Source organism: Wyeomyia smithii, chromosome 1, assembly GCF_029784165.1.
Source record: "Wyeomyia smithii strain HCP4-BCI-WySm-NY-G18 chromosome 1, ASM2978416v1, whole genome shotgun sequence".
Classification (NCBI taxonomy): domain Eukaryota; kingdom Metazoa; phylum Arthropoda; class Insecta; order Diptera; family Culicidae; genus Wyeomyia; species Wyeomyia smithii.
In genome coordinates, this window is record NC_073694.1 from 202,806,089 (window position 1) to 202,822,113 (window position 16,025).

Consider the following 16,025-nt stretch of genomic DNA (forward strand, 5'->3'; position numbering starts at 1 on the left):
CAGTTTTATACCTTAAAAAAGCCTTTCTATCTTAAAAAAATATTTTAAAATCAGAAAGGCCTGCGCTCATGAATGACAATAATGATAAATAAAATATCTCCAATAGTATCAGCATTAGGCTGTCCAAAAAAAAAATTAAGATGTTGAAAATGTCAAGGTGCTCAGCCCTAAATTGAAAGATAATGTTATTTATAGCATTTTTGTAGAACATTTTGACTTTCTAAAAAATCGTTTTCAGGTTGCCCAAACGTGATTTATGAAAAAATGACTTTTTCAAGCTACAAAACCACTCTTCTGCACTTTTTTCAAAGTTGTTCGATTCCTAAATTTTTCCATATATTTTTTTTATTTTTGTGGGATTGTTTTTGAATATTTTGCATGGTTTGGTTCAGCATCGCATTCAATTATTCGACTCACAGAGCCCATTGAACATCACAAAAAAGTGAATTTTTCTCATAATTCTTAGATAAAACCCTTCAACACACAAATAAAAAAAATTTGATCAAGAACTGAAATTTTCATTGCAAAGCGGGATTCAGGACGAAAACTTACATGAATAGATCCTTGATATCTTATCGGGGGGCTGAGATATTGGCGTTTTTACATGTGATGGAAAACTATGCATTTTGTCAAAAAATCCATTAAAGCTCAATATCTTCATTGCACAGTGTTTTATTTCGCCGTTTGTTCGTATAATTTCCTAAATAGTGATTCAAATGTTGATTAAAGCCATAAGGTATGTTCGGAGAAGTTTCAGTATATTCAACAATGCATCTTTTAATGTAGAAATATGGGTGATCAATCCACCTATGAGTGAGATAAAAATTTACTTTTTAATCAGAATAAGATAGACGCAAGGTGTATTCGACAAAGTTTTAGGTTATCTAAAAACAAGAATCTTTGCCACAGACATCATGTTTCTATCTCTTACATATTACGAGCAACATTGAGTTTTCTATTAGAAGGCACTAAAAATCACAATTTTGGTTTAAACTTTTTTTCGCAGATTTTTTCGAATTTTTAAACCTTCTACTAAGTTATTAGCCATTAAAAAATGCATTTGTTTTCTGAACATTGTTATTTTTCATCTCCCAAAATAAAACAGTTATTTAACATAATTGTTAAAATGCATAGTTTTCCATCACATATGAAAATGCCAATATCTCAGCCCCCCGATAAGATATCAAGTATCTTTTGTCATGTAAATTTTCGTCGTAAATCCCGCTTTGCAATAAAAATTTCAGTTCTTGATCAATTTTTTTTTATTTGTGTGTTGAAGGGTTTTATCTAAAAATTATTGAAAAAAAATTTTTATTTGTGATGTTTAATGGGCTCTATGAGTCAAATTATTGAATGCGATGCTGAACCAAACCATGCAAAATATTCAAAAATAACCAAAAAAATATATGGAAAAATTATCTTTCAGTTTAGGGCTAAGCACCTTAACTTTTTCAACATCGATTTTATTTGGGACACCATAATTAGCATTCTATAATTCGGAATGATAAACACCCATGACTCTAGATTCCTAATTTTTGTGATACAGAAAATCATAATACTCTCCTGAATCCAGAAATTGAAGATATAGTCAAATTACATAATTGAAATCCGGAAATCTCAGGTCTCATAAGTCCTAAAAATAATTTACCGGTCAAATTGAATAAGAGAACAATATTCTCTGGTTACTGATATTAATTGTGCCCTCGTCCGGTTGGCACATGCTCTCTGCTATCCATGAGCTACAAGCGGGTGGCCAGAGTGCGCACGTGTGTGTGTATGTGTGTGTATCGGTTCGGCATTTCTCCACCACCCACACACCAACACACCTACACCTGAATTGGGGCGCTTACGGTGGGACTTTCCCATATCACTCACCCGCACAGGTTAGCGCACACACCCGTGGCCAGTGGTGAGTGATGATGATGTCGGGATATCCTAGAGGTATTTTTATCATCGATATGAGTGTACCAATACATCACCCCAGTTATAGCCTCGGCCAGAGCCAAGAAGGCATCAGCGAAAAAAGTCATCCACCATTGGGGAAGGAAAAATCTTCGATGTTCAATAATTTTCTTCTCTCACTATTCTACCAAATAAGAATCGCAAAAAAACTGTCGGAAAAAACGGATAAGCAAGTTTACTGAGCGCTAAGACCGAAAATTGTTGACTATTCGTTGTGTGTCTGTCGAGTAACAAGTTTTTAGTTTACCAAGCAACCGTTTGTGTGTCGTGTAAATAAGAATCGAAACGAAAAAGTTGTCTCCTAACCAGAGAAAAACAAGTGATAAAATTTTCCGGAAGCTATCGTTGTGGCAGTCGCATTGTGAAATTAATTGCTAAAGGGCCTGCGAGGCGGAACAACGGAAAATTTCAATTGAAAGAAAAACCACCGCCTGAAAGAGAGTTAAGATTTTCACACACATACACACACACACGGATACACGTAAAGCAACAGAGATGCCTGATTGTTAAGATATGACCCACAGCAAAAAATGACTTATTATCCTAGTCGATAGAGCAAGCAGTAAATGAATTTCGCGAATAAACGAACAACCGAGCATGAGTGTGAAGCAAGAGGTGATCTTCGGACTAAGCCAGAGTTAAGCTTTTTCTGCTTCGCATGCAAAAGCATCAGCAGGGTTTCCGAGATCGATAGAAGGGGCCATCCCCGCGGTAGTGGAGCGTAAGCTGCGTAATACGAACATTAAAGGGGTGCCCCCCGACGAACGAAACTCCACGATACACACATTCGTCCTTAAACAAACATCGAATTTTACAAGCAAAGCACAAAAAAAGCTAACGAACAACAAACAAAAAAAAAACATACGAAAGGGGGATCAAAAGTACCGGAATCTTTTTTGTTTTGTTACTATGTGATGTTGAACATGCGATATATTCTTTACTGTTGAAACGGTTATTAGTGCTAAGAATCCGATTTGCGGAAGTTATGCTAAAACTTTGTAAAACAAAGTAAACGAATCGCTGAGTAAAGAAGCGACAGAAAAAAAACAACGCGGAAATCGCCCTCCGGGCTCCACATTGGAAAGTGAAAGCAGCGAAATCATAAGTGCGATTATTCGCGAGTGTCGTTTAAAAACACCCACACACATATATATATATATATATATACACATACACACACGCTTACATACGTAACGAGAACGCATCCGCGAAACACGATTCCGAAACGCGACTGGATTGGATTCGGGTTCGCGTTCGGTTGTGCCTATAGGGCTGCATACGATTATCCTTGCTGAGCAGCCCTACACCTTCCCTCTCCCACCCACCGGTAGGAAAACTTTCTTTCCCCTCGACCCACCGAACTAACCAACTGCGGCAAAAATGGGTGATGATAGGAATAACAAGAAGATTCTGCAAAATATAAAAATGCCAGAGCAGAGCAACGACTACCGAGTGGTGAGTAATATTCGTTTAAAACTGTGAAAAACGGCCGATCCGGCCGTGAAAAGTGTCTAATTTGGACCGTAATTCCCGTAGGTGGTGTTTGGTGCTGGAGGTGTCGGGAAAAGTTCGCTGGTTCTCCGGTTCATCAAAGGAACATTCCGGGAAAGTTACATACCGACTATCGAGGATACGTACAGACAGGTATGACATGTTGTGCTGTTGTGCGAGGGGCGGGGGTGTTTCGGGTGTAGGTTCTGAAGCATACACAAATGCATTGTGTCATTCAATCAGAAATGCATCAGGTATTGCCTCCGCAACAATCTCGAGTAGGCGTAATGTGAGGCTTTATATATTGTCGACCTCAGTACCGAGTGTCTCCTTTTGATGAGTGATTTGTGGGAGCAGGAAATGCTGCACCGGAACGTGAAGGGACGGGAGTGGGGTCTGAAGCATTGTTCGTGCTGCAATCGTGTCACTAGTGATGTTGTTAAGGAAAATTCGCTAACGCGTACCAGGATGGTTTGGTGAAGGTAACGTTATTCGCTTGGAGAGAGCAAGGCATGGAAGCACGTCACATGCCGTCACCTTTCACAATAGTTTATATCAAGTCTTGTATTTTGCCGCAGCGCAATCGTTGCGTTTGTGTTTGTGGCTTTCCACTGAAGGATGATTCCGTTTCATTGATAAAACAAGTATTGCTAGTCATTTGGGTGACGTCGCAAGGAGAGTTGTTTTGAATGAATGAAAAAAAAAAAAACGATCGGGTTGGATCGGGACGATACTTTTTGATCAAATCGATGAGCAGTTGACAGTTAGTTTTCCGGTGTTGGTTTGGGGGGAACCTAACAAAAGTCTTCTTACGGGTGACGAAATCGGGGTTAAGCTTGCTAATATATTCAGCTGAAATTCATTATGTATGTAAGTGGGCGCCGCCGCTTTCTAATGAATTAGTTTCGCTTTCGGCAAAGTTTGTGTATGCAATCACGGAAAGAATTTAACGAGATTTTTATGTAAAACTGGAGTCGAGGATTTGCGATTAAATGTCGCAATCGTTCTCCCACTTGGATACTTGTGAGATACTCGGCTAGAGCAAAACATTCTATGATAATTTTCTTGGTGAAATGAGATTTAAAATTTATTTTTCATTCCTCCATGCTAGACTTCACACAAGAAGTTTTAGTAAGGTTTTTTTGTAGGTTTAAATTTAGTATTTATTTAGAATTTTTTGTAGTAAATAATTTTTCAAAGTGTATATTTTTTTACAAGGCAGAATCCGTTCTCTACAACTTATTCTCAGACAGTTCTGGTTTCTGAGCTACGATGCGTTGAATAAAGCGAGAATAAAGCTTGTGCCAAAACACATACGCCCTTTTATAAAATGACTTTTGAGTCTACAAATTTTTTCCACCCGCGGAAAATACTTAGCTTGCTCAGTCAGATATGTGTACAAAATGTTAGGTACTCATATAAAAAAAAGGTCGAATAGTTTTTTGTGTATTTTCAGATCATTTGGTGTAATTTTGCTTTGAATTCCGAAATTCCACTTGGCCAATAGGCCATAAATCTACTACAGACGCTATTTCGCATTCCATTATGGAGACTTGTAGTTTCTGGAAAGCATTATAAAAAGGCAAAATCACAATCAGAATCAAAAATGGTCATTTCCGGTTTCAGGAAAGCATTCTAATCAAATACCGTTGCCGTTTTTAATTCCCGCATGGCGACCTCGAACAGCCAATTCATTGGGTGTAATATGTAATATATCCGGAATAGGGCTGATGTCCGAAGGTCCGATGATGCTCAGAAACCGGGAATCAACTCAAGATGACGGCTTTCGGTCGCTAGAAATCATTTCAAAATGGTCAACCTCCCAATATGGGCCGTTCCTCGGGTCCTACGTGGTCATTGAGAGGAGGACAGGGGGTTTGTCAAAAGATCACACAGGGTGGTGGGGGTTAGGATGGTTGGAATGGAAAAGCGCTTGAAGCTTTTGGGATTTTTTGTTCAATCAATACATTTATTAACACGGCTTCAAAATTTGTAAATCTCACGGCAAGTGTGCGATTCGTCAGCGGTAAGCTAATATAAACAATTTTTTGAAGCCATGCTTAATATTTTAAATCAATAAAATTTATGAAGAATACTTATTCGATTTCAAAAAGGCTTTGCTCAATGTGGCATTCGCCTTTGAGCAAAAATAATTGTATTTTGCAGTGTGTCGAGATTTGTGACATTCTTGGAAGTATGCTTAAATACAATAATCAATCTTTTGGTCTTAAAAACAATAATTTGAATTTGGATGTTAAAAGTAACATTTTCAGAGCCCCTGTGATAGAATATGATGAGTTCAGAAGCACCACAAAACTACAGAACTCGAAATTTGACCGTACTTTTTGCTCTACTCAGGTCCCTTAATCGCTACTTAAACTAGCTCTTCAATTATTGAGAACATTTCGTAAGAACGCATAAAAAAGGGTTATTTTTCATTCGACTTTTTAATTATTAAGCATAGTTTACAGTTCCAAGCGAAGTGAAAAATTTGACAAGTGAAAAAGCGTAAATTTCGCTTGCGGAATCTGTTGTGAAAGCCCGTTTGTGGAACACGCAGGTATCTCACCAGCCTGCAGTTTACAGTTCAAGTGAAGCGGAATTCACGAGTATTCACTCCGAGCCAAGTAAAAATTGGCTGCAACTGACAAAATAGAAACGCACGCAAGTTTTCGCTTGCTACTGCTTTTTTCACTAGCGCACAGTGGTTTAATATAGCAATGTCGCGAACTTAATTCTGTAGTGCCTAAGTGCTTCACTTTAGGACTATAGTGTCTTCGAAGCAATTGTTTGTATTGAAATTGCCCAAATGATGGTGTTATGCAACAATAGCCATGGCCTACTATGCAAAAAATAAAATTTCAAATTTTTTTGTTTCTGCATGGAACTAAAAGTTGTCTTCGGCAAAGTTGTAAATAATTTCATTACAAACAACTTTGCTAACAAGACATTTGCTCTATATACTGTAGATTTTGAAAGAACTAAAGTTTCGTGTGACTATGTCCGTAAAATCTGTTTTTTGCTTCTAACTTTTTAAATCATATATACATACACACAATGTCCAAAACCGTATTACTATGAAGATATCTCGTTCCGCTGAAGAAAAAGTACGCACATCTACGAAAATGTTCAACGCTCTTTCTCAAAATTGTGACGAGTTGGACGAGTAATTCTTCCACCATTTGTAGTATTAATCTGAGGCTTCAAAATGGCGGTGAATGTGTAATTCCGGGCGTCCCCCTTTTTCTCTAATCCACAGTTGAAAATAGAGTAAATTATTGTTAATATCGCTTTTATCTTTTGAACCAAAAGGAATTTCAGCATAGTGTCTTCATGGAATTTTTAAAACATTATAAGGCCTAAAATTCTCTAGAACAGTGTATTTATAAAAAAAAATCAAACAAAAAAGTTAGAAACAAAAAACAGATTTTACGGACATAGTCACATGAAACTTTAGTTCTTTCAAAATCTACAGTATATAAAGCAAATGTCTTGTTAGCAAAGTTGTTTGTAATGAAATTATCTACAACTTTGCCCAAGACAACTTTTAGTTTCATGCAGAAACAAAAAAGTTAGAAATTTTATTTTTTGCATAGTAGGCTATGGCTATTGTGGCATAACACCATCATGTGGGCAATTACAATACAAACAATTTCTTCGAAGACACTATAGTCCTAAAGTAAAGCACTTAGGCACTATAGAATTGGGTTCGCGACATTGCTATTTTAAACCACTGCACTATGGTCGGAATCGTGAAATTTCACGACAAAAATCTGTAAGTCGGAAACCATAGATGCTAGAAATTTCTTGTCTTCTAGAAAGTTACTCTACTAAGAGGAATCTATCTTTTGGTATGACTGGTTACTAGGGTGGTCCTATTGTACTCAAAATAAACATTGTAACTTTTTTATTTTACTACTTAGAGCAATATTGTCTTCCACAAAATTGTAGCTAATTTATTTTTATGAAACTTTGTTAAAAAAATTATTGCTCTACCTCGTTTCTTCACTGTTTTAGGTCAATTTTTCCAAATTCATTCGGGGTGGGTCTAAAAAAATTACTATTATTGCTCTAGTTTTTTCAGCTTTATTCGGATTTGAAAGTGCTGTTCGAGTGACTTTTAGGGCGTGAAAAACTGCATATTTTGACACTAATAGATGATTGCTAACTTTTCAGAGAAAAAAGTTACAGGTATTTTTTCGTTTTTAAATGACACTTTTTGAAGGCACCCTACTCCTTTGTTTACACATATATGCAACAATAACACGTTTAGGATGTAAGTTCATAGTTTCACCTTCAAAATGCATTTTGTAGAATTAGTCAACTTTTGTTCCCTTTAGGGTTAAAATGCATTTCAACACTTCGAGTTTTAACACAAAAATTTGCTAATCTAGCATTCAAAACCATCTAGTTATTCCAATTCGATCTTCACTTGGTAAATGTCTTCGAGTGACTTTCGGGGCATGAAAAAGCGCTTATTTTGATGTCAATAAAAAGTTTACAATGCTCGCAGAAAATAAATTATCGTTGTTTTTAAATTGAAAAATGGCATTTTATAGGGTTCTCTACATATTCAAATATTTACAAACCTGAATTGTTTTTATATTAATCCAAGTACTCTTTCCACTCAATCTTAGACCTTTGAATATCTGTTCTTTTTCTGGCAGATCTGAAGAATACATAGCACTTCCGTAACATTCGCAGCTCTAGAATTTGGCGATCGTTCCGATAATATTTGTTTCCAGCTTTAGGGCCTTATTCAATAAATCCCGTTGAAAGGGGTAGACTTGCCATGATCCTGGTAGAATGTGCTAAAATTTTATGAAGTGTCGATAATACGCACTCAGGAGGGCCCACCAAGCAGCTGGAGCGAGTGAGCTTTGCAACACTGGTGCCAATGCAATGATGATCCACCTCCTCCCTGTTTAGGTACATCAACATGAGCGTTGAACTTTTCCAATAAAATACCTTGCACTTCTTTCTTTTTTTCGTTTTAGATACAATTTGTCTTCGGCTGTTTTTACTAATGGCAACGATTTCGTCCAACGTGAATGTAAACAAGTACTAAAAACACTACTGGAGAGTGCTATGCAAAGCTATCAACATAAAAAAACATGAATTTTACACGTTGTTACAAAATAACACCATATTTGAGAATATTTTATGCATTTATTTTGCTTTTACAACAATATGATACACAAACAACATTTCAAAACAACTATAATTTTTTAACAAGCGTTAGAAACTATTTATTGACATCAAAATAAGCGCTTTTTCATGCCCCAAAAGTCACTCGAAGAAATTTTCCAAATAAAAATCGAATTGGAATAACTAGATGGTTTTGAATGCTAGATTAGCAAATTTTTGTGTGAAAACTCGAAGTTTTTAAATGCATTTTAACCCTAAAGGGAACAAAAGTTGACTAATTCTACAAAATGCATTTTGAAGGTGAAACTATGAACTTTCATCCTAAACGTGTTATTGTTGCATATATGTGTAAACAAAGGAGTAGGGTGCCTTCAAAAAGTGTCATTTTAAAACGGAAAAATACCTGTAACTTTTTTCTCTGAAAAGTTAGCAGTTATCTATTAGTGTCAAAAAATGCAGTTTTTCACGCCCTAAAAGTCACTCGAACAGCACTTTCAAATCCGAATAAAGCTGATAAAACTAGAACAATAATAGTAATTTTTTTAGACCCACCTCGAATGAATTTGGAAAAATTGACCTAAAACAGCGAATAAACGAGGTAGAGCAATAATTTTTTTAACAAAGTTTCATGAAATTAAACTAGCTACAATTTTGTGCAAGACAATATTGCTAGTAGTAAGATAAAAAAGTTACAATGTTTATTTTGAGTACAATAGGACCACCCTAGTAACCAGTCATACCAAAAGATAGATTCCTCTTAGCAGAGTAACTTTTTAGAAGACAAGAAATGTCTAGCATCTATGGTTTCCGACTTACAGATTTTTGTCATGAAATTTCACGATTCCGACCATAGTGCACTGTGTAGCATTTGCATGCGTGAAAAAAATTAACCCAAGTGAAAAAGATGAGATCCACAACCTTCGATTTTGCTGGATCGAATTTGTTTACAGTTCCAAGCGAAGTGAAATTTTTGCAGGTTGCATTTTTCACGAACGTGAAAAAATGAACATTTTGTATGAGATTTTCACTTCGCTTGAAACTCTGAATAGGGCTTTAAAACAAATACAAATACGTTCGATATGATAAAAAATACAGTGCATTAAAAATAAGTGTCACATCGATATTCAGTCGCTCCATCTCCTCCAACGACCGATTCAACCGCGTCTTTGACCTTATGGTATTTTTTGATGAACGACGCAACTTTCGGCAGGTAAGGTTGCATATTCAATTTTAAGGGTGCTTTCTCACCGATTGCGCGCTTCACTAGTACAATTTAGAGAAACGATGTTTGACAAACTTGTAGTCCCTAAGTAGTACTACAAGTTTGTCGAATAGTGCAATGCTCTAACTATAATACCCGGAACGTGAGAGGCCATATTCAGTTTATAATACTCACCCCGAATATTGGCTGAATATCCCACTGAATATGGGCTCTGACACTTTAGGCATAGGATTTAGAGCATTGCTTTCTTTGACTGAAAACCAAAAAAAAACAATATCGCATGCTAGCCTGGAGGGCTAGTAGCGGTCTCGATCAACTAGATTAGTTGATTGAACTTGCTATCGATACTGTTTTCGGCACATTTTGCATGTTGTAGGATAAAAGTACAACGAAACAACGTGCTCCAGTGCTGAGTCGAGAAAATTTCAAGTTCGAAAAGATCCTCGACCTGATCGGGAATCGAACCCGACATCACAACCGTGTGTGAGAGAGCTAGCTGACCGACATCGCCAACCACAGAACCACATGGACCACACGCTTTCTATGACCAACCTATAGCATCACTTAAGGACTGCAAGTTTGTCGTACATCATAATTCAAAATTGTACTTGTGGAGCGAGCTATCGGAACGCGGCCAATTGAATTGAATTGCCACCCTGAAATTGAATATGCAACCTCGCCGGCAGGCACTTCGTACTATAAATTTTCCCATTCACCGCCAGTACGGAGCAAAAGAAGAGCAGGTTTGACATTTCTTTCTCGCTGATTGTCAATCACAGCAGCACCTTGTTGGGAAACTTGGTGTGTGAAATGAACTTCACTTGCTAAGCTTGCTTTCTGCGTGGTGGAAGTAAAACACGAAGTGCCCTGCCAGTCATTGCCATCCAGGGTGAGATAGATCTCGTCGTCCATCACCACTGCCACGTCGCTGAAGCTAAGCCTTGGTGCTACATTACCCTTCTGTTTTTTATACACACTTATAATATATTACCGGGTTTCGGTAATTTTTGCCGAGAACGGCACCACCGAATGCTAGGTTTAAAAAATAATGACAGCTGTCCCATTTTGTCGTAAATCTCGGCTCAACCTGTCTGAAATTTCGGCATAAAATATTACCGAGCTATCACTACCGAGATTACGGATATTTTGTGCCGAAATTTCAGTTAGGAGAACCGAGATTTGCGAAAAATTATGACAGCTCAGTGGTATCGTTCTCGGCAAAAATTACCGAGACTCGACAATAAATTTTAAGTGGGTACCCAGACTTCGCAGCCAACTGTTTAGTGTACAGGACAATTATGGGGCTAGCGCTACGATCGTACTGACACTAGCAGTCTCTCCCGAGCCAAGACTCGAGCCTACGACGACTGGCTTGTTGTGCCAGCATCGTACCTCGGGACCAGCCACGTCGCTATTCGCCTGGAAAATCGACTTGGCCATCTTATTCAGCTGATGCCGCTGCGTCATTGCCTGCAACTCCGGGACCAGTGGACAGGACTGCCGCTTTCTGACGTGTATGTCCATATTCGTCAACTATTTTTTCGCTGTTTGGTCGGTTGCACCGACCTCCCGGCCAAGCGCAGCGATGTAACCACTTTCCCCTCAGTTTTCCTCTTCGGCATCCTTCGAAGCTTTTTGTGGCTCAGAGTCGTTAACCGTCCTTAACCGGGCTTCCTTTCGAATAGAGCGAAGATGTTGATGTCGGAACGGGCGTAACCGGCATCCACAAAGTGTCGCACGATGTCCGTTTTCAATGCGGCGAAGTTCATTGAACGCACACACTTCTGAACGGAGCAGCTTCGCCATCACGGTTAGAATTCGTCTGATAGAGCTGTCAATTTTGTTCTGCTGATTCATGGGTTACTATGGTTGATGTTGCATGGGTAGTTTCGTCAGTACGTGTGAAGGAAAAGGAATTTTAAAAGCAAACGGTACTTAAATGTCCTTATAAAAATAAATTATCAAAAGTAAGGACTCACCGATTATCAACTCAATATTTCAAAATTGATATAAATAATCCATTTCTTTAGATGATAATTTATTCAATGAACCGCGTAAGAATTCTTTACTAAAAACGAACCAGCGAGTTAGTAGACTAACAATCTTCAAAAATTGTTATGGAACCTATTGTTTACAAAACCGAGCTCCACAGCGACAGAGCGAGTTTTTTTTTCGACTTCTGTGGCATGAAACGCTCATCTCTAACCGAAGAGAGTCCAAACATTCTTTTATTTTTGACGTCGTATTTCAAGGAAAACTATCAGCCAAACTAATGTATTTTGTTTAATTTTCCGAAAATTTGTTATCTTTTTTCACGGTTTCAATGCGTTTTCATAAATTCGAATCTTTTTCTCAGTCTATTTTTTTCTATGTGATGGAAATTATGTTCTAATTCGCTGTTTTTTTACTTTTTTTCGCTCTTCCTGGGCCCCAGAATGTACCAGAAAATCAAATTTGCATTTCCGAAATCCCAGCGGAATCATCGGGAAATAGACGCAGTAGAAAGTTAGTTATAATGCGCTGTATATTATATTGAATTGAGCATTTGTTCATTGGTTGCCAGAAAATGATCACCAAATTTGATTACTGTGGAGGTTTCTCAAGAATATTTGATAGCATCTAAAAGGGTTTTGAATATTGCAATCAATTTTTCGATTTCTGTTCCAAAATTTTGATAACTAAAACGAGTTCATGTTTAATCTATTTCTGAAAATCGTGGTCAATAGTTTTTGAAACAAGTTCACTAGAGCGTTGAGCGTTGACGTGCATTTTCATTTTTCAAACAAATGAGAAACTGTAAAAGTTTCTTGTGTCTTCAACAAAGTTGTGTGTTTAGATGGTATTCAAATATATGCTGAATATTGTTGCCTTCTAAATACTAGATTTAAAAAAAATTTAATTTTAAAGACTAGTCTAATATAAAACGTTATATCTCTAAAACAAGAAGAGTTCGAAGAAAAATGTCTTAAGCAAAGCCTTTTGTAACAACATTATCTACAACTTTACTGAACATATCATTTCTTTAACGTGCAAAAATTAAAAGTTAGATTTCACATTTTTTGAAGCTTTTTTATACTGAACTTCTTCTAAAGATAGTTCACAATTTCGAGCTCATTGTTTGTTAATAACTCGGTCTATGTACTGTATAGAAGCTATCTTGTTTGTGTCTTCTACAAAGTTGTGTGTTTCAATGATATACGAACATATGCTAAACATTGCTACCTTTTGAATTGTACATTTTTCACAGATTTAAAATAAAATTGTATTATAAGACTAGTCCAGTGGTTCCCATCCTTTTTGGCTCCGCGGCCCCTTTTGCTAAACACAAAAAGGCCTCCGAAAGAATTTCAGATACAAGTTCTGCAATACGAGGCTGCGTTTTTCAGTCTCATATCGTCCTGCAAGTCCAATTGGTTTCACGTTTTGTTCCAAATATGCAGAAGAGTTGAAAATCCGCTTCCGCAGAAAATTTAGAAAGAAATTTTAACTACCTGCCAAACTTATCCATTACCGGCCGCGGACCCCCGATTGGAAACCACTGGACTAGTCTTATATGAAATGGTGTATTTCTGAAATAAGAGCAGTTAGAAGAAAAAAGTTTTTAACTAAGTTTTCTGTTATAACATTATTTACAACTTTGCTAAAGAAGCGTAAAACTGAAAAATTAGAGTTAGAGTTCCGAACTAAAACCTGTTGTCATTCTTTGAGACTTCTTAAATATCTTCTGAAAAAAATATGTTAATAAAACCAGCATTTGGAGAGTAAACGAAAAAAGTTCACGATTTTGAGCTCTCCTACCCTCGCCTGTGCGATGAAGTGAAATCTTAGCTGCACACGAAAAAAATCTCATCATAGAGAGGTAACTTTTCTTGGAGGCACTGAGAATCATCGTTTGTATTTTACTGCCAAACACATTTGATTTTGAAGGCTTCTATTGTTTAGGAAGCCAATTGCTATGTTCCGCTGATCTAGAGGGAAGGACTGCAAATAAGCAAATAGCTCAACACGTAAATTAATTCATAGAAACGACGTTTTCACGAACAAACTGCTATTCACTGCTTACAAAGTTTTCACTTGAGAGTTTTCACCATGGGCAACGGTTATCCCGGCATTTAGTGAACAGTTCAACTGTCAATTGCATGCATAATCTTGTCTCTGTCATCGACGCCTACTACGAGATTGGTTGATGTCGGTCGCTCCGAGCTACACAGATTTTTGGAACAAGGTCTTTTATGCATCACGAGGGCTAGAAAAGAAAGGGAGATTATTCGTTCAGAATAGGAACCTTTAGATCTACACTTGGGAGAAAGAAAAAAATAATTGAGTTAAATAAAGTTGTAACATTTTACCGATATAGATTGAAAAGGCTGAGAGTTTGACATCAGAACAACTGGTTCAGAGGATCTGATGTAGCACAGTTGAAAAAAGGTTACCGATAACAAAATTCCAACTTCAATCGAAAACATTGCTTTGAGAATAATTTTTCTTTCATATTTTTACTCCAATCCACACACAGGTGATCAGTTGCAACAAGAACATATGCACGCTACAGATCACAGACACGACCGGGTCCCACCAGTTCCCGGCGATGCAGCGACTGTCGATCACCAAGGGCCACGCTTTCATTCTGGTCTATTCGGTTTGCTCGAAGCAGAGCCTGGAGGAGCTGAAGCCCATCTGGAGTTTAATACGGGAGTTGAAGGTAAGTTTTTTTTTTATTATGTCCTTTCCTCGCTGATGAAGTTTTTTATCCGTAGGGCGAAGAAATCTCGCAAATACCGGTAATGCTTGTGGGTAACAAGTGCGATGAGCCGGAGGAACTGCGAGAGGTGACCAACATCGAAGGCCAAACGGAAGCTGCCACCTGGGGGATCTCGTTCATGGAGACGTCGGCCAAAGAAAACCACAACGTAACCGAGCTGTTTCAGGTTAGTTTTGGTTTTTGTTGCTTGCAACTATAGGGTGTAACACTTACTTACTTTTCCATTGTAGGAATTGCTCAACATGGAGAAGAATCGAAATGTGTCGCTACAGCTGGACGGAAAGAACAAGAAGAAAAATAAGAAAAAAATGATGAAGGAACAAGCCAAGGAGGAAAAGTTGCTGAAGGAAAAGAAAGAGAAAGCGAAGCAGCAGGCCAAAGAGAAGGAGAAATCAGCCCAGAAGGAAAAGGAAAAGGAGAAGGAAAAACCCAAGGACAAGGCGAACGGAACCAGTAAGAAGGAGGGAGCCGCGGCTGGCGCCGAAGGAGCAGCAGCGGAAGGCGAGGGCAGCGCTAGTCTTAAGGAAAAATGCAAGGTGATGTAATACGGATGTTATGCACGGAACAACCTTCGGATAACCTGTTAATCGAACTACACGTACACGCAAGTAGAGCATTATACAAAACCAACAGAACAACAAATAATCGAATAAAATCGAATCGTAAGAGAACGAGCAAAATTGAAACAAAGTGAAAAGAAAAAAAGAGTCACACACACATTATCAGGTTTTAAATCTATTTTAGACGCTAAAACACTTAATTGATTAATGCTAAATGATCAAGAAAAAAAAATGATATTATACAACCATAATTATATTTATATATATTGATAAAGAAAAGCAAGAAACAAAAATATTATGTACATATGATAGTACTAATTTAAATTATGATGCAACGTAGTAACGAGCAGACGCTTAAACTTCATGATATGCCATAAAAATCACTAGCAAATATAGCAAATTATTATATATTTTGCTTCGATAAAATTCAATAAATTTGAATAAATCGTTAAACCTTAAACCAGCACAATTCGTCGTCTTTCCTTTTTTCAATTTTTTCTAATGTCCTACGCTGAGATAACGTCAGATTTCAAACGGTATTATTCGTTTAACCACACAGTTTTGTGTTTTGTTTATTGACATTTTTACTTCACTGCTTTGCAGTGGAAGAGATCGTAAAAGTTTCAAGGTCAAATATTTGCGAGCGCGCCATGCACAGACATCAAGAGTAGATATCAACTGTTTTTTTTCGGTTTGTTTGAAAAGTTAGTGACAATCTTCTCATATGAATTCTCATTTTTATTTGAGGTTCATATTAAAGTTCAAAATTCAAAACTACCTGTTTAAAAGCTGTTGCAGGAGATGCGAGTGATTCTCCGTAAATTCCGGTGTCTTCAACGGATCGCAATCGTGCTAGGGGAGGGTGTTGAGTTTCTCCCAC

The 16,025-nt window shown here is 37.4% G+C and overlaps 1 protein-coding gene across 1 annotated transcript; it reads left to right on the plus strand.

Moving 5' to 3' along the window:
• The first annotated feature begins 1,970 nt into the window (after nt 1-1,970).
• LOC129733956 (GTP-binding protein Di-Ras2) lies at nt 1,971-15,614 on the plus strand. Its single transcript, XM_055695596.1, has 5 exons — nt 1,971-3,417; nt 3,499-3,606; nt 14,340-14,525; nt 14,581-14,751; nt 14,816-15,614. The coding sequence occupies exons 1-5, from the start codon at nt 3,343-3,345 to the stop codon at nt 15,128-15,130; spliced, it is 855 nt and encodes a 284-aa protein (XP_055551571.1). The 5' UTR covers nt 1,971-3,342; the 3' UTR covers nt 15,131-15,614.
• Nucleotides 15,615-16,025: the final 411 nt, after the last annotated feature.